This window comes from Trachurus japonicus, chromosome 14, assembly GCF_045865225.1.
Source record: "Trachurus japonicus isolate A0001 chromosome 14, Traja_1.0".
NCBI classification, from domain to species: Eukaryota; Metazoa; Chordata; class Actinopteri; order Carangiformes; family Carangidae; genus Trachurus; species Trachurus japonicus.
In genome coordinates this window covers 3,537,210-3,552,080 of record NC_140920.1, presented here as the reverse complement: position 1 = coordinate 3,552,080, position 14,871 = coordinate 3,537,210, and the positions used below count along the sequence as shown (strand labels likewise).

The window sequence follows — 14,871 nt, the reverse complement described above, 5'->3', positions numbered from 1 at the left end:
GCTGCAGGCACGTCACAATTTCACCTCGCTGTAACGAATTTCAATTTCACTAGGTTTAGGTTTAGGTTTATTTATTTAGCACACATTTATATTCAATGGTGCAAGGAGGGAATGAAGCTGATTGGCTTGTACATACGTTCCACCCCTGTCACAAATGACAACAAAACAAATTTCTATGGCTAACAAATAAACATAGAGAGGTGGACATTGGGAGGGTTCAGTCATACAAGTACCTTGGAGTACTGTACACCTTGATGACAGGCTGGACTGGTCCGTACACACAAATTATATGTGTACAAAAAGACACAAAGCAGGCTCTTCTTTTTAAGAAGACTCAGGTCTTTTGACGTATGTAATGTAATACTGCGTATGTTTTATCAGTCTGTCATTGCAAGTGTTACATTCTTTGCTATTGTCTGCTGGGGTAACAACATCAAGGTCAGGGACAGGAACAGACTAGACAGGCTCATCCAAAAATGTAGCTGTGTGATGGGGGAGGGAGCGGAGCTGGTAGAGGCTGTGGTTAAGTGGAGGATGGGGTGTAAGTTGAAGACCATCCTGGGTGACCCCCAACACCCTCTACACAAAACCCTCACAGGTCAGAGGAGCAGCCGCAGTAAAAGGCTCATCTCCCTGACCTGCAGAACTGAAAGATTTAAGAGATCATTTGTTCCTGCTGCAATCGTTTTATATAACACTTGTTAAAATGTTTTTTGTGTTCATCTTTTTTGTGTCATTGTTGTGTGAGCTACTGGACTAACTTGAATTTCCCTGCTAGGGATGAATAAAGTATTCTCTATCTATCTCTATCTATCTAGAGAAAAAATGAGATAAAGTGCATACATAATCAACGTTATATGAGCAAAACAAAGTGATCAGTAACAAATGGAGACAATGGAAATGAGGTACAAAAAATTCATAGATTGAAATCATAAAAAAGACAGAGTAAGGATGTGGGATATGGAGAGAGTGGGAAATTCAAGAAAAGTTAAGATGTATTTTTAGCTGCTTTTTAAAGAGTGAATAGGAAGATATGGATCTTAGCGAAGGAGATAGTCCATTCCAAAACATATACACACAACATAACAATAGGTCTCACATTTTGGTGGCTAAAGAAGTTCAAAGGTCAAGCCAGGTAATGGTGACTTTTTAGCCAACAATCAAGATTCCCACACAGACGTTACAGCTAAATGTCACACAGATGGTTATGCAACATCACCTTGCTTGCAGAAAGAACAGTGGTGTGATCTTAAGTATTTGTTTTCTTGTGAGTTTTTGTGTGGATGACGTCGCTCTTCTCTTCTCAGCTGTTCCTTCACGCTGTTCTAACCCCTCTCTCCCTTTCCTCCTCCCCTGTGTGTGCAGCCCTTCTCTAATGGCGTGCAAGTCAGCGATGAGTATGACATCCCTCCCTCACGCCTCTCGCCAACTCAGCCCACACTTGCCAGTAGCCACAAGTGAGTATCACCACACACAAATACACACAAATACACACAGCTCACACAGTGACATGTTCTGGAAAAGTTTGGGCAAGATTGAAATGATATCTCTGTACAGCCACTCTGTCTTAATGGGGGCAGATCATGTTACATGTGTGTGAAAACATGCATCTGTGCAAGTGATACATTAAAGGGATACGCCAACACTTCTTTTTTTCATGTCTTGCCTCACTCCCGAGTCCATGACCAGCAGATAGACACCATCCTTTCGACTGTGTGTGCAGTAACAAGGGAGATAGAGCCGTATCGCCCGTAATTAGCTTAGCTCAAACACTGGAAGTGTATAGGTAGTGTTAGCCTGCCTCCTACCTGAGCCAAAATCAGCAGTCAGAAGCTGATTTCATTTTAGCTCTAAACTCTGTAAATATATCACTTTATCCACATTTCAAACATTTTTAGGCGAGAAAGTAGCCGTTTAGATCAGCAGTGTGTCGTTTTGATCGGCATTTGACCGCTCAAGATGCCTTACCGGAGAGTTTTGTCAGCTCTGAGACGAAGATCGGCCCGCCGGTTTCCGTTTAGAGTTGCTGAAGAGTTTCTCTGATGACTTTAGGTGGAGGCAGGCTAACACTACCCATACACTTCCAGTGTTTGAGCTAAGCTAATTACGGGCGATACGGCTCTATCTCCCTTGTTACTGCACGCACAGTCGAAAGGATGGTGTCTATCTGCTGGTCATGGACTCGGGAGTGAGGCAAGATACGTAAAAAAAGAAAATGTTGTTTAACCATTAGTGAACTTGTTATAGTATTTCTGACAGGGCTGGTTTAAACTGTAGAGTAAATCTGTGTCATACAGATTATTATTGTCTGTTTGAGCAGAGGATGAATGAGCTCGTGGTTCCTTCCAGTCTGAAGCTGGTGGTTCTCAATCTGCTTCTTCTCCTTGTCTGTGGTTTTCAGACTCGGGGACCTTACACCAAAGAGGTCCAGTAGCCTCGGGGAAAAGTCCTGGTTAGAAACAGCTTTGAAAAATGATGTCTGAACGTCTAACAGCCTTTTAGCTGCAGCCAGAATTCGATTAGGTGTTTCTGTGTATCAGACTGTAGTGGAGCCAGGGGAAGGAGCTGCCGCTCGTGATGAAGCTTGAGCTGAAAGCAAAAAGCTCTGGTTCCACTGAATACAATTTAGTGTTGTAAAATATTGTGAGGTTGTCAGAGAAACACACACACACACACTTCCATTACACAAAACACCGCAGCTCAGTTGCACACATCAGTTCTGCGGGTAGAGCTCACGCTCACATGATCATTTCTATTTTTATGATACACATACTGTTTGTGTAAGAGACCAAAGTTTGTTTGGTAATCGCTTGTTTGCTCGTGTCTAATGTGTAACTGGTTATGGTGGGACATTAGGATGCGTGGGTGTTTCGTCAATGATTGGCTGAAGAAATCCCTGCATCATACTGTATGTTGTGTCCTTCTCTGTTGCCTTGATAATCATTAACTCTGCAAGACACAACAGTTAGTGCACTTTGTACCTTGGCAGCTCAGTAGTGTTGTACTGTAAAACACACACAGCTGCTTGTTTTCACAGTAGCTGAAGGTCTGGTTGTGAATTGTTGCAGGCCTACGTGAGGTTTTGTCAGGTTTATTTTTTGTGCTTTAGGGAGTGAAGTCGTGATCAGCGTTGCATTATCCTTCCAGAAAGAACAAGATTATTATTTCAAACGGTTATTTCATGTATATTTTAAAGCTGCAGCCCTTCTGCTGCTGCGAGGCTCCAGTTCACGGCTTCCTGCCCGATTTCATCATGAAAAGGGTGTGTGAGTGTGAGTGTGTGTATGTGTGTGCGTGTTTCTCAGATGCTTCACACTGTCACATTTTTGCAACAACTTAACAGAAGCTTCAAAAAGCACTCTTTACTGAAGAGCTGCTTCTTTTGAATGTTTTTGACCGGCGGCTCCTTAAATTGTTCTCATACTGTACACACTAAGACACAGCAAAGATGCATACACTGCCACATTCAGCTCATCATGAACGTTGTGCCATTCAGGATTAAGGGTGTCAATCAATCAATCAATCAATCAATCAATCAGGCTTTATTTGTATAGCACGTTTCATGCCCACGGCAGCTCAAAGTGCTTCACATGATAAAAACAAGGAGCATAGGGAACACATATTGAGAGACAAACATACATTCGCAAACACATTCGCATTCACACAATAATTTTAGAACATTGGATTTTAGAGACATCGGGGAAACGCTGTCTTACACTCAATTATTTGCAATGGAGAAAATACTAGAGAAAATGAAGTAAAATAGATCAAATGAGAAGCAGAAAAAGACACTAGATAAAATGAAGTAAAATAGACAGTTGTAGTAGGATAAAATAGAATAAAAATTAATGAATTAAAATAGAATAAAAAGATAATAATAATAAATAAATAAAATTAATTAAATTTAATGTTTTATAATGTTAAAAATCAGTCAAAAATCAGTTAAAAGCCAGGCTAAAAAGGTAGGTCTTCAGTTTTCCTTTAAAAATGTCCAGATTCTCGGCCATCTGTTCCATAGGCGTGGGCCGTAATGATAAAATGAGGCCTCACCATATGTTTTGTTAGCAACTTTTGGAATAATTAAAAGGCTGAGAGTTCTAGAGGGCGATTCAACAGGACTCAAAGATGAACTCTTCAGGTTTTTGGAGGTCGAGGGTCAAAGTTCAAGGTGTAGTTGACCACACAAATCATAATTTTGACCTTGTGAACTCAATATATCCAGAACTGCTCAAGGGAATCCTTTCAAATTTTACACAAAAGTTCAGTTTTTTGACTCAAGGATAAACTGATGCCGACACTTTTTCAGCCATTATACGTAATAAATAAAAATAAAAAAGAAGAAAAAAAAAACATAATGAAAAATCAATGTAAAAAATAAAATGATTTTCATATAACTCTGGATAAACAGAGATTCAAAAACAAAAAGAGCTGCAAGTATTTTATTGTGACACAAGCTACGTACTGTGCACACACACACACACACACACACACACACACACACACACACACACACACACACACACACACACACACACGCACACACACACACACACACACACACACAGAGTCTACTTGTCTTTCATTTACACAATTGAAAAAGTCACAGTCATCTCCGTGCAAGTAGCTAAAGCCGGCGTGTAGAGCAGTAAGTGTGTGTGGTTGGATTGTAGCTGTATCTCACTGTGAAGAGTTGAGCTGTATGTGTATGTGTACGTGTATGTGTGTGTTTAATATTTGACTGACACTGCTGTCTACCTGGAAGTGTCAAAAGCTCCTGACAACATGACTTCCTATGATGAGCAGTAGCTACCTGTGTGATAATAATACCCATCACACAGTCCAGTCAGTGTAGAGGCCACATTGTTGTTTTTATGCACTGGAAGATTTTTATAACAGAAAAAAATTGCAAATTGCCGCCTCGGTCTCACTCAGCATCACTCACCCTGCTCTGGTGGTGTGAAAATACCAGTGATTACCATGATTACAGCGTATAGTAACCATATGAGTGACACTAATGAAAAGGTTGGCGTGACAACCGTCTCTCTCCAGACCGTCCAACCCGTTCAGCAGTCCGGTGGTGGAGCGACAGCAGCGGGCGATGGAGCGGCCGGACGACGACTATCAGATCCCCTCGTCCACCCTCTGCCTGAGCCAGGCGCCCATCTGCATCTCCGTTCCCAGCCGGTACTGACCTTGTTCCACTGCATCGGACGTTACCATGGTGATACCACAGCCAAGATGGGTTTTCATTTTGAGATATCCTCTCTCTCTCTTTCTCTCATCAGGCACCTGGAGAACGGCTCCCCGGAGCCAACCGCCGAGGAGAAGAAGCAGCAGCGCCCCCACGAGCCTGGTAAGATATGATATTATATTATTATATATTATATATAAGATCATTGATCCATCAGATTATTTTGTAATGAGCTTGTTTAGTTAATTTATGGAGTCTGTTTTTATCTACTGTAAATAATATTATAATAGTTATAATGTTCAACTATTTCTCAGAGTGACCTTGTTGTTTTCTGCCTCATTTACTGTAATAAAACGAAACTTTAAAGGGATACTTCACCCAAAAACAATACTTCACCAATCGTCTACTCACCGTCATGCCGACGAAGGAAGGGTTTGGAGAACTTTCAGAGTCATCAAAACTCTTTAGGAGTTCCAGGGGGGGTCCGGCTGGTGACAGGTTTTCATATAATGGTGGTGGATAGAGTTCACTTTTGAATCGTCCAAAACACACACTATGAAACATCCAGATACCTCCATACTGCTCGTCTGTACTGACCCAAGTGTCCTGAAGCCGCCACATGAAAAAGTTCTTTGGAAAAAATTAATTTGATCTCTGTTTTTATCCTTGTTGTAGCAGCAGCTCCCAGTGGCTGTATGATGTAAACACGGAAGAACAGCAAATCTCGTGCAGCAAATGGGAGCTACTGTTACAACAAGGTTCAAAACAGAGATCACATTTTTTTTTTTCCGAACAACTTTTTCATGTGGCGGCTTCAGGACACTTGGGTCAGTACAGACGAGCAGTATGGAGGTATCTGGATGTTTCATAGTGTGTGTTTTGGACAATTCAAAAGTGAACTCTATCCACCGCCATTATATGAAAATCCGGTGAGTTTTGATAACTCTAAAAGTTCTCCAAATCCTTCGTTGGCATGACAGTGAGTAGAAAATTGGTGGATTATCGATTTTGGGTGAAGTATCCCTTTAAAGAGACTTGAATCAGGTTTAACTGGCAACTGTCAACAAAGTGAAACACACTGAAGTCGTGTTGAGAGAGAAAAGAGCAGATGTGAGACTGTTTGAAGCGGCGGCTGCTTTACGTTGAACTGTGCTTGTGTTCCTCAGGTAGACACTTGGTCCTGGGGGCAGCTCATACGACCCTCTGCCCCTTCAACACCAACCTGTCACCACCCTCTGACTATGACATTCTGCTGCCCCCCCAAGGTAGCCCACCCCGACCAGAACACACCCCTACCCACCCACCCAACCCTCCTTAGCCTCCCCTCAGCCTTCCCTCATTGTCCGTCCATGTCTGTCTGTCTGTCTCAGCCTCTATTTAAAGGGATTGTTCAACATTTTTGGCAAATTGGCCCATTGCTATAGTCATAGTAGTAGGTTCGTTACCTTTAATTGTCGGTGCAAGCTATTTTTAGAACGGCGGAGCAGAGCCGCGAGCTGCTCAGAGCTACGCTACGGAGGCTCATGGGATTTCTTGGTTTCCCTCATCAAACTCATCAAATACACAATCCAACAACTCCACAACGCTCTGGTGGACAAGTTGTGACCTGCACATTCACCACGCTATGAGATAATAACACAACGTTACCAGACAGAGTTGTTTTAGAGGGAAATGCAGAGACTGTTGATGAAAAACTGTCCCTGAAGGCAACGTGCATCAGCGGTTTTGCATGAATTTCCCTCTAAAACAACTCTGTCTGGTAACGTTGTGTTATTATCTCATAGTGTGGCGAATGTGCAGGTCACAACTTGTCCACCAGAGCGTTGTGGAGTTGTTGGATTGTGTATTTGATGAGTTTGATGAGGGAAACCAAGAAATCCCATGAGCCTCTGTAGCGTAGCTCTGAGCAGCTCACGGCTCTGCTCCGCCGTTCTAAAAATAACTTGCACCAACAATTAAAGGTAACAAACCTACTGCTATGACTATAGGGATTATGGTAATTTGACAAAATGTTGAACTATCCCTTTAAATATTGCAAAAGTGTGTTTCATGTTTAACTTTATGCCTTTTGGAGATCATTTCATCTTCCACTTGCTTTACTGTTCACATTAACATTTAACATTTTGACCAGTGACGCCCAAACATTTGCATGATGCTACTGTAAATACAGTGTTCAGTGTTTTCAACAAGAACAACATCCTAATAGCAATATCTGTATCTGTGTACTGGAGGTTTTCATGTGGAGAGGAATGAATGGTCTTTGTGTTGCATGAGTCACAGCTGGATGTAAGACAGTGAAGCTGTAAGCAAAAACTAAACCTAGCCTCTGGACTAACACAGCCTGTGGTGCTCATGGGTAAGTATCTGAAACAAATGACGCAGCCTGGTCGTTTGTCTTCGATCAGTCGGACCAACCACAGGCCCTCTCCCCCCAGCCCCCCCTCTTGACTTTCCTCTCAAAGGGCAGCATGGCAGCCACGTCACACCAGCACACGGTTCAGACTGTACATTCACTGCAAAAACTCAAAATCTTACCAAGAGTATTTGTCTTATTTCAAAATGTCATTTCTAGTTAAAACAAATCTAATTCTACTTAAAATAAGACTCATCATATTAAAAGTAGCTTGTTCTTAGACACTTTTTACTTCTTTCAAGCAGATTTTCACTTGAAATAAGTAGAAAAATCTGATAGTGGAGTTTTTCTTTCCTATTACAAGCACAAAAAACCTGCTTTCACTGGCAGATTTTTCTACTTATTTCAAGTGAAAATTTGTTCAAACAAGTGAAAAACAAGTTAAAGCAGAAGTAAGCGATCCGGTGGTTTTGGCTAACTTCTTGTCAGCCGATGGAGTTAGCAGTCCCCGCCCTCGTCCCTACGTCACCACATTCACGCGCATCCCTTGGCTGCACACACAGAGAGGACCGCCCCTTTATGCCGTTCTCTCTCCTCATTGGATAAAGGTTGTAGGATACAAGGAAAGTTTTCTCCTCGGCTCAGAGCAGAGCAGAGTGACTGACAGACCCGTGTTTCAGACCAAACACTCAAGAAGTGATTGCTGTCGGAAGATAGAACTATTTAAGACTTATATTAATACAAATATTCCGCTTACTTCTGCTTTAACTCAATTGAAAATTTGTTTGAAACAAGTGAAAATGATCTAAAAACAAGTAAATTTTTAGGTGATGAGTCTTAATTTTAAGTGGAAAGAGTTTAGTTTTGACTAGAAATGAGACATTTTGACGTGAAATACGACAAATATTCTTGGAAAGATTCAGAGTTTTTGCAGTGTTCAGCCGCCTCCTCCTGGAATAAGTGTGTAGACTGTGAATCAGCAGAGTGGAGTGGAGTGGAGTGGAGAGCTCAACCTGTGTCTTGTGTCTTTGTTTCCTGTGTTTCAGCGGTGGAAGACGCCTTCAACAGCCGGCCTCTGTCCCAGCCGCCGCCTCCCCCTCCTCCCCTCCCGCCGGGGCGACACAGCTTCACCGACCTCTCCTCCTCCTCCTCTTCGCTGTCCTCGTCCTGCAACACCTCCACATCCTCCTCCTCCTCCTCCTCGGTCATAGCGCGACCGCACCGGCCGTCCTCTGGACACGAGCACCTGCTGTTAAACCCCGGTGAGTCAGCAGAAACACTTTCATCATCCCAGTCAAAGTTGATGCTGATGTCTTCAGCTTATCAGACAGATGGCGGCAGGATTGTTGTTGACTTACAATACGATACGATACGATACGATACGATACGATACGATACGATACGGACACTGTAGCTGCACCATAAATGCCTTAATGGCCACAATGACAAAAACAAAAAACAAAAAGAACAATACACCTCAGCCATATTAATCCAACAGCATTGCACATATCCCATAACATAGCACATATTCCATAACATAACAGCATTGCACATATCCCATAACATAACACATATTGCACACATCCCACAACATAGCACATACTGTACATACACCTCATAAATTCACCATGGTAAGAGCACCATAGAAATTATTGCACAGACTCGTTAAGAAATTTGATAGAAGTCGGGATAAAAGAATTCTTAAAACGGTTGAGTTTACAGCGAGGGACTCTGTATCGTCTACCTGAGGGTAGGAGGTGAAACTCTGAGTGAAGGATGTGGGAGGGGTCATTCACTATCCTCAGGGCTTGCCTAAAAACAGTTTGCTCGTACATGGACTGCAGAGTCTGATTGTCGCTTTTCCCAATGACCTTCATGGCCGTGTTTACTAGGCGAGCAAGCTTAGTCTTTAGTTTTGTGGAGAGGTTGCCATACCATGATGACATCCCATATCTGATTAAATTCTCAAGCACTGCCTGGTAGAATAAAAAAACATGATATTTTTGTCTACCCCATAGACTCTTAGTCTGCGTAGAAAGTACAATCTCTGCTGTAGACGAGAACACAAGTTATCCACATGCACATACCAACTAAAAGTGTCATCCAAATGAACTCCAAGGTACTTGTAAGAGCTGACCTGCTCAATGGGGGAGTCATGTATGACAACAGGACTATGGTCCCCTACTGATCTGACTTGTTGACTTTTACTTTTGTGTTGTGTTGTGTTGTGTTGTGTTGTGTTGTGTTGTGTTGTGTGTGATGTACAGACACGGTGTTCGACATGCTGAACAGCGCCGCTCCTCTGCCTCCGGTCAGAAGACACCCAGACAACGTTAAAGGTTCCAGAGGCTGCCTGGAGTACGACCATCTACCAGGTAGAGGAGAAGGATGGATGGAGAGAGAGAGAGAGAGAGAGAGAGAGAGAGAGAGAGAGAGAGAGAGAGAGAGAGAGAGAGAGAGAGAGATGATAGATAGATAGATACATAGATACATAGATACATAGATAGATAGAGCAAGAGAGAGAGAAACAGATGATTGATAGATAGATAGATAGATAGATAGATAGATAGATAGATAGATAGATAGATAGATAGATAGATAGATAGATAGATAGATAGATAGATAGATAGATAGATAGATAGATAGATAGATACAGTAGATAGATAGATAGATAGATAGATAGATAGATAGATAGATAGATAGATAGATAGATAGATAGATAGATAGATAGATAGATAGATAGATAGATAGATAGATAGATAGATAGAGAGAGAGAGAGAGAGAGAAACAGATGATTGATAGATAGATAGATAGATAGATAGATAGTAGATAGATAGATAGATAGATAGATAGATAGATAGATAGATAGATAGATAGATAGATAGATAGATAGATAGATAGATAGATAGATAGATAGATAGTAGATAGATAGATAGATAGAAGTGCATTAATATATATAAAACCATCACAGTCATAACTGAGGTGTTATGGAAACAGAGGAGAAAATATTTTGGGTAGAGAAGTTTTCCCTCCTGTTGAAAGATTCATGGCCGCTCTCAAGGGCAGGGGGGAGGCTAATCAACATGAACCACATGAGCAGAAGACTGCAGGACTTAGGTCTGCAACTTTGAATTCATTGTGTTTGGGTCCCAGTAGTTTTATTTTAAAAGATGTCCCCTGTTTCCCCTGAAGCAGGCAGACCACGTCCTTAGCATCTCTGTCAGTCCATTATTGAGCAGCACATCAAAGGGAAACGTGCAGCGACTGCTTCACTCTGATTTCAAGCTGCTCAAAGACTCAAAGGAGCTGTTTGCTGGTTTTTACTAATGCCACACAGCTAACGTTGGTGTCAGTGGGTTTTTTACTAACTAGGGGTGTTAACCACGAGTTTCATCGGGGTACGATATTATATCACTTCAATGCACACACAGTGATTCAATGTTTGCTGATATCGCAAAGTCTGAGAAGATATGATTCTGAGACGATGTCATCTACAGTCACTTCTATTTTTATCAAAATCACAAAATGCAACTTAAATATGAATTGATATTTCTATGTCTAAGCTCAACCAGACATTTAAATGAAAAACACTATTTAAAAAATAAAATAAAAACCAGCCTCCTGTTCTCCTTTAAAGCCCCAGTTTGTAACTTATTTGGCTTTTTATCAGCAAAAATCAAATCTGTCTTTCATAAATACGTATTTCACTAAAGTCGAATCACAGCTGCATACAAATGAAAGCTTTCTGGTACCTTAGAATGAGTTGTTACAAGTCGTTACAAATACATAAGTGGGCGACGCACCGAACCGAGGCGGCCATGTTGCATCGCCATTCTACGTTGAGTAGCAGCGTGACCGTAGGTAACCACGGAAACTGAGCGGAGCTGTGGGCTCAGCCTGTTAAAACTGTCACCACTGTGTAGTGTGAGGAAGGACGGAGGCACTGGTGTTGCATTCAGGTGCAGTCAGGCAGACGGCCGTCGGCAAACCAACCGGATGTCATTTTACTCCACCAGAGAAAGACGGTAAAACAATACCACATCACCATGACAACATATTGTCACGCCTGTATTGTTCTGCCTCGTGCTGGCGGACCACTTGTTTACACAGACGCTTGTTTATCCTGTTACATGCAGCGTCTGTTGTCTGTCTGACGTCCGCCCGATTTCACCTGAATGCAACATCAACAATACATTCAGATATGCAACCGCACCGCTAGATGGGGGGAATTCCTACACTGATTGATATTTATTCAATGAAAAATTAAAGAACATCTAATTCTTAATTACAGCAGGATTTAAGTGCGAACCTTTCTCCCATTTAAAAATATTTTTAGAATTAATTATCACCCTATTATCACACCATACACTGCTGTGCAAAATAGAAAATATGAAATTCTTCTGTTATACTGTAGTTCTTGCTGTAACTATCTGTCTCTGTTGGCGGAGCGCGGCATCATAACCTCCATTAGTGATAAAAAATCCAAACTCTCAAGGTACAAGAAAAAAAAAAGTAAAAGCTTCAGCTCTGTGAAAAGCAGCGTTTAGTCTCCCAACTTTTCCCCTGACCACTAATAACACCCTCAAGTTTCTGCTTGTGTGTGTGTGTGTGCCAGGGGCATTTTTCCACTGACATGATCTCTCTCTCTCTCTCTCTCTCTCTCTCTCAATTCAGTTCAATTCAAATTGGCTTTATTGTCATGACGGTTAAAAGAACTATGTTGCCAAAGCATTAGGAATCAATGACACAATACAACTCATGAAACCAAATATACCCTATGCATGTGTGTGAGCATGCACGTGTGTGCTGATCAAGTTCTCTCTCTCTCTTATACACAGTCTAAATGAAATTAAACTTATATACAGGATATAAATAAATAATATGTGTGTGTGTGTGTGTGTGTGTGTGTGTGTGTGTGTGTGTGTGTGTGTGTGTGTGTGTGTGTGTGTGTGTGTGTGTGTGTGTGTGTGTGTGGTGAGATTGGGCATCATTAGACTGTTGCAAAGTTGTTATAAAACATACACATATTGTTCTTAAATGATGACAGTAACAAATGATACTAAAAAACAACAACAATATTAAATGACATCAATAACAGTTCTGATCAGCATTCGTGTACTTTTCTAGTATCGTGGCAGAATGTTACATATTGTGCAGCTAATTTAGTAAATTGTGGATCTTCTCCCAGAAAAACTTCACTTCATCACCTGTTTTCCCCTGATATGATGGATCTGTTGCAGTTATCTTTTGTATGAACACCTCTCTCTCCTTCTCTCTCTGTCTCTCTAAGTATCGATGGACTGTTCTCAGGCCCCGGCCCGACCCCCCAAGCCCCTTCCCAGGAAGATCCCTCCAGACGTGCAGCCGGGCAAACCCCCGAGCTCCGAGTCGGAGACGGTGGACGCCAAGATCGCCAAGCTGATGGGGGAGGGCTACTCCTTCGAGGACGTGAAGCGAGCGCTGATGATCGCGCAGTACAAAGTGGACGTGGCCCGAAACATTTTGCGAGAGTTTGCCTTAGTGGCCCCGAGACTGAACCTCTAGTAGAGAGACCATGAGACGGTGAAAAGGGGAAAACGCAATGAAGCTGTGCCTCTGAAAGAACTGAATTTAACAACAACAAAACAAAAAAAACAAAAAAAGGGCTTCTTCGTTCAGCTTGGCCTCAAACTCTGATCGAAAGAACAAACTATTTTGAGGGAGACTCGCCTTTTTGTTGCCGAACAGAGACGATGACAAGTGGCTGAAACCAAATCACAGCAGAAACACACACACATAAACACACACAAAAGGGAGAAAAGAGCGTCTGTGAATGATTTAAACCTGTGAATGAAAAAAAAAACAGAAAAAAAATAAAAATTACCAGGCTTATTGTTGTTTACAGTGAGCTTTGCCAGTGCTGGCCTCTGGCTTTCAAATGCTCCGACTGTACGTTTGTTTTCAAAAAAGAAAAAGAAAAGCCCTGACCCTCCTCCTGCTACACTGCTGCTACTGTTCCTCTCACATCCTGCCACTCTCCAGTCCAAGACTTTATTTTGAAGGGCTTTTTCACTTCACTTCACAGGCGCAAAAAGACGTTTTTCAGCACATTTCAGCTTCTCGATGCTCAGCTCAGCCAGTCAGAAGAGAGAAGAGTTCATTTTTCATTTTCAACCAGTGGGGGGAGCCAGACTCCGCTGTTTCTCTGTTTCTCCAACACTGTCTATCTCTTGCTTCACCCTCTTCCTCCTCTTCCTTCCCTTGTGTGTGGATGTGTGTGTGCCAGTGTGTGTGTATGTGTGTGTGTGAATTCTCCACCATTTGCCCAGATTCTTCCTGGCTTGTAGGTCTTAACAAGGTCTGGTGAGTTGGGAGCTTAGATGGAGCCAGAGGATGCCTTATTGATTCACTCGTTCCTCTCCTCCGACCCGGAGGAAACTGTCCAGACAGAGACAGAGACAGAGACAGACGGCTGCAGAGGACCGACCGGACCGACCGGACCCACTCCTCTTAGACTTGGTATCTCATTTCAGCAAAGAACGGGGGGAAGCAACGAGATAGTCGGACACTTTATAGTTATCGCTCTTTGTTTTATTTTTTTTGTTCCCAGACTGGAGGAGGATTAATCAGCTGAGGCCTTTTTTTTTTTTAATTACCTTCTTCATCTGAGGACACCAAGCCTATGAATGTATTTGTTCTGCATGAGCAAGCTGTACCTCTGTGCACTCTGAGCTCCCTCCTCAGGCCCCTGCATCCCCCTTTTTTTTTTTTTTTTTAAATGTTTGCCCTTAAGTGATTTAGCAGTTAACATGTTCAGTATTTATGGAACAAAAAAAAAAAAATGTTTTAATTCCTCCTCAGTTGCTCTGTGGTCCAAAAAAAAAAAAAAAAAGCCAGACGATTGTGCCTGCGTTTCAACTCAAGCATTTAAATGACAGCAGCAGCGAGACGTTGGTCTGCTAAAAGCTCAGAGTGGATGCGCTCAGCAGCTGTCACACTGCAGCCCCCCCCCCACCCACTCTGTCTCTGCTTCAATTACACAGCCAGTCATATGGTTGGAAATGTCCACATTTCCCCTTCCAACACACACACACACACACACACACACACAGGTTGGAAGGATTCGCTCTCCGTCCGGGAGTCACTCACTCAGTGTCTCTGCTGCAGTTTTTACGCGTTCTTATATTCTACTAAATGTGAAATGGAAAACGACGGCAGAACGCTGCAGAGCATTCGCTATGAGACGATGAGACGAGTCACGTGCACCTTCAACTGTGCAGGTGAAGTTTAAAACAAAAGAAAAAAAGAAAAAACAAAACAAAACAAAACACCCTTTACCTCAGATGAT

At 42.2% G+C, this 14,871-nt stretch overlaps 1 protein-coding gene across 3 annotated transcripts in view; it reads left to right on the top strand.

Moving 5' to 3' along the window:
• Positions 1-14,636, top strand: part of cblb (Cbl proto-oncogene B, E3 ubiquitin protein ligase) — a 68,402-nt gene extending 53,766 nt beyond the window's left edge. The window contains exons 13-19 of one of the 3 annotated variants that reach the window (XM_085797104.1): positions 1,366-1,457; positions 5,050-5,184; positions 5,286-5,353; positions 6,358-6,456; positions 8,591-8,806; positions 9,812-9,919; positions 12,835-14,636. In XM_085797104.1, coding sequence (XP_085653230.1) covers positions 1,366-1,457; positions 5,050-5,184; positions 5,286-5,353; positions 6,358-6,456; positions 8,591-8,806; positions 9,812-9,919; positions 12,835-13,088 — 972 coding nt within the window. In that variant the 3' untranslated portion in view covers positions 13,089-14,636. The remainder of the gene's footprint in view (positions 1-1,365; positions 1,458-5,049; positions 5,185-5,285; positions 5,354-6,357; positions 6,457-8,590; positions 8,807-9,811; positions 9,920-12,834) is intronic. The other 2 variants (XM_085797106.1, XM_085797107.1) reach the window with 2 other exon arrangements.
• The last annotated feature ends 235 nt before the right edge of the window (positions 14,637-14,871 follow it).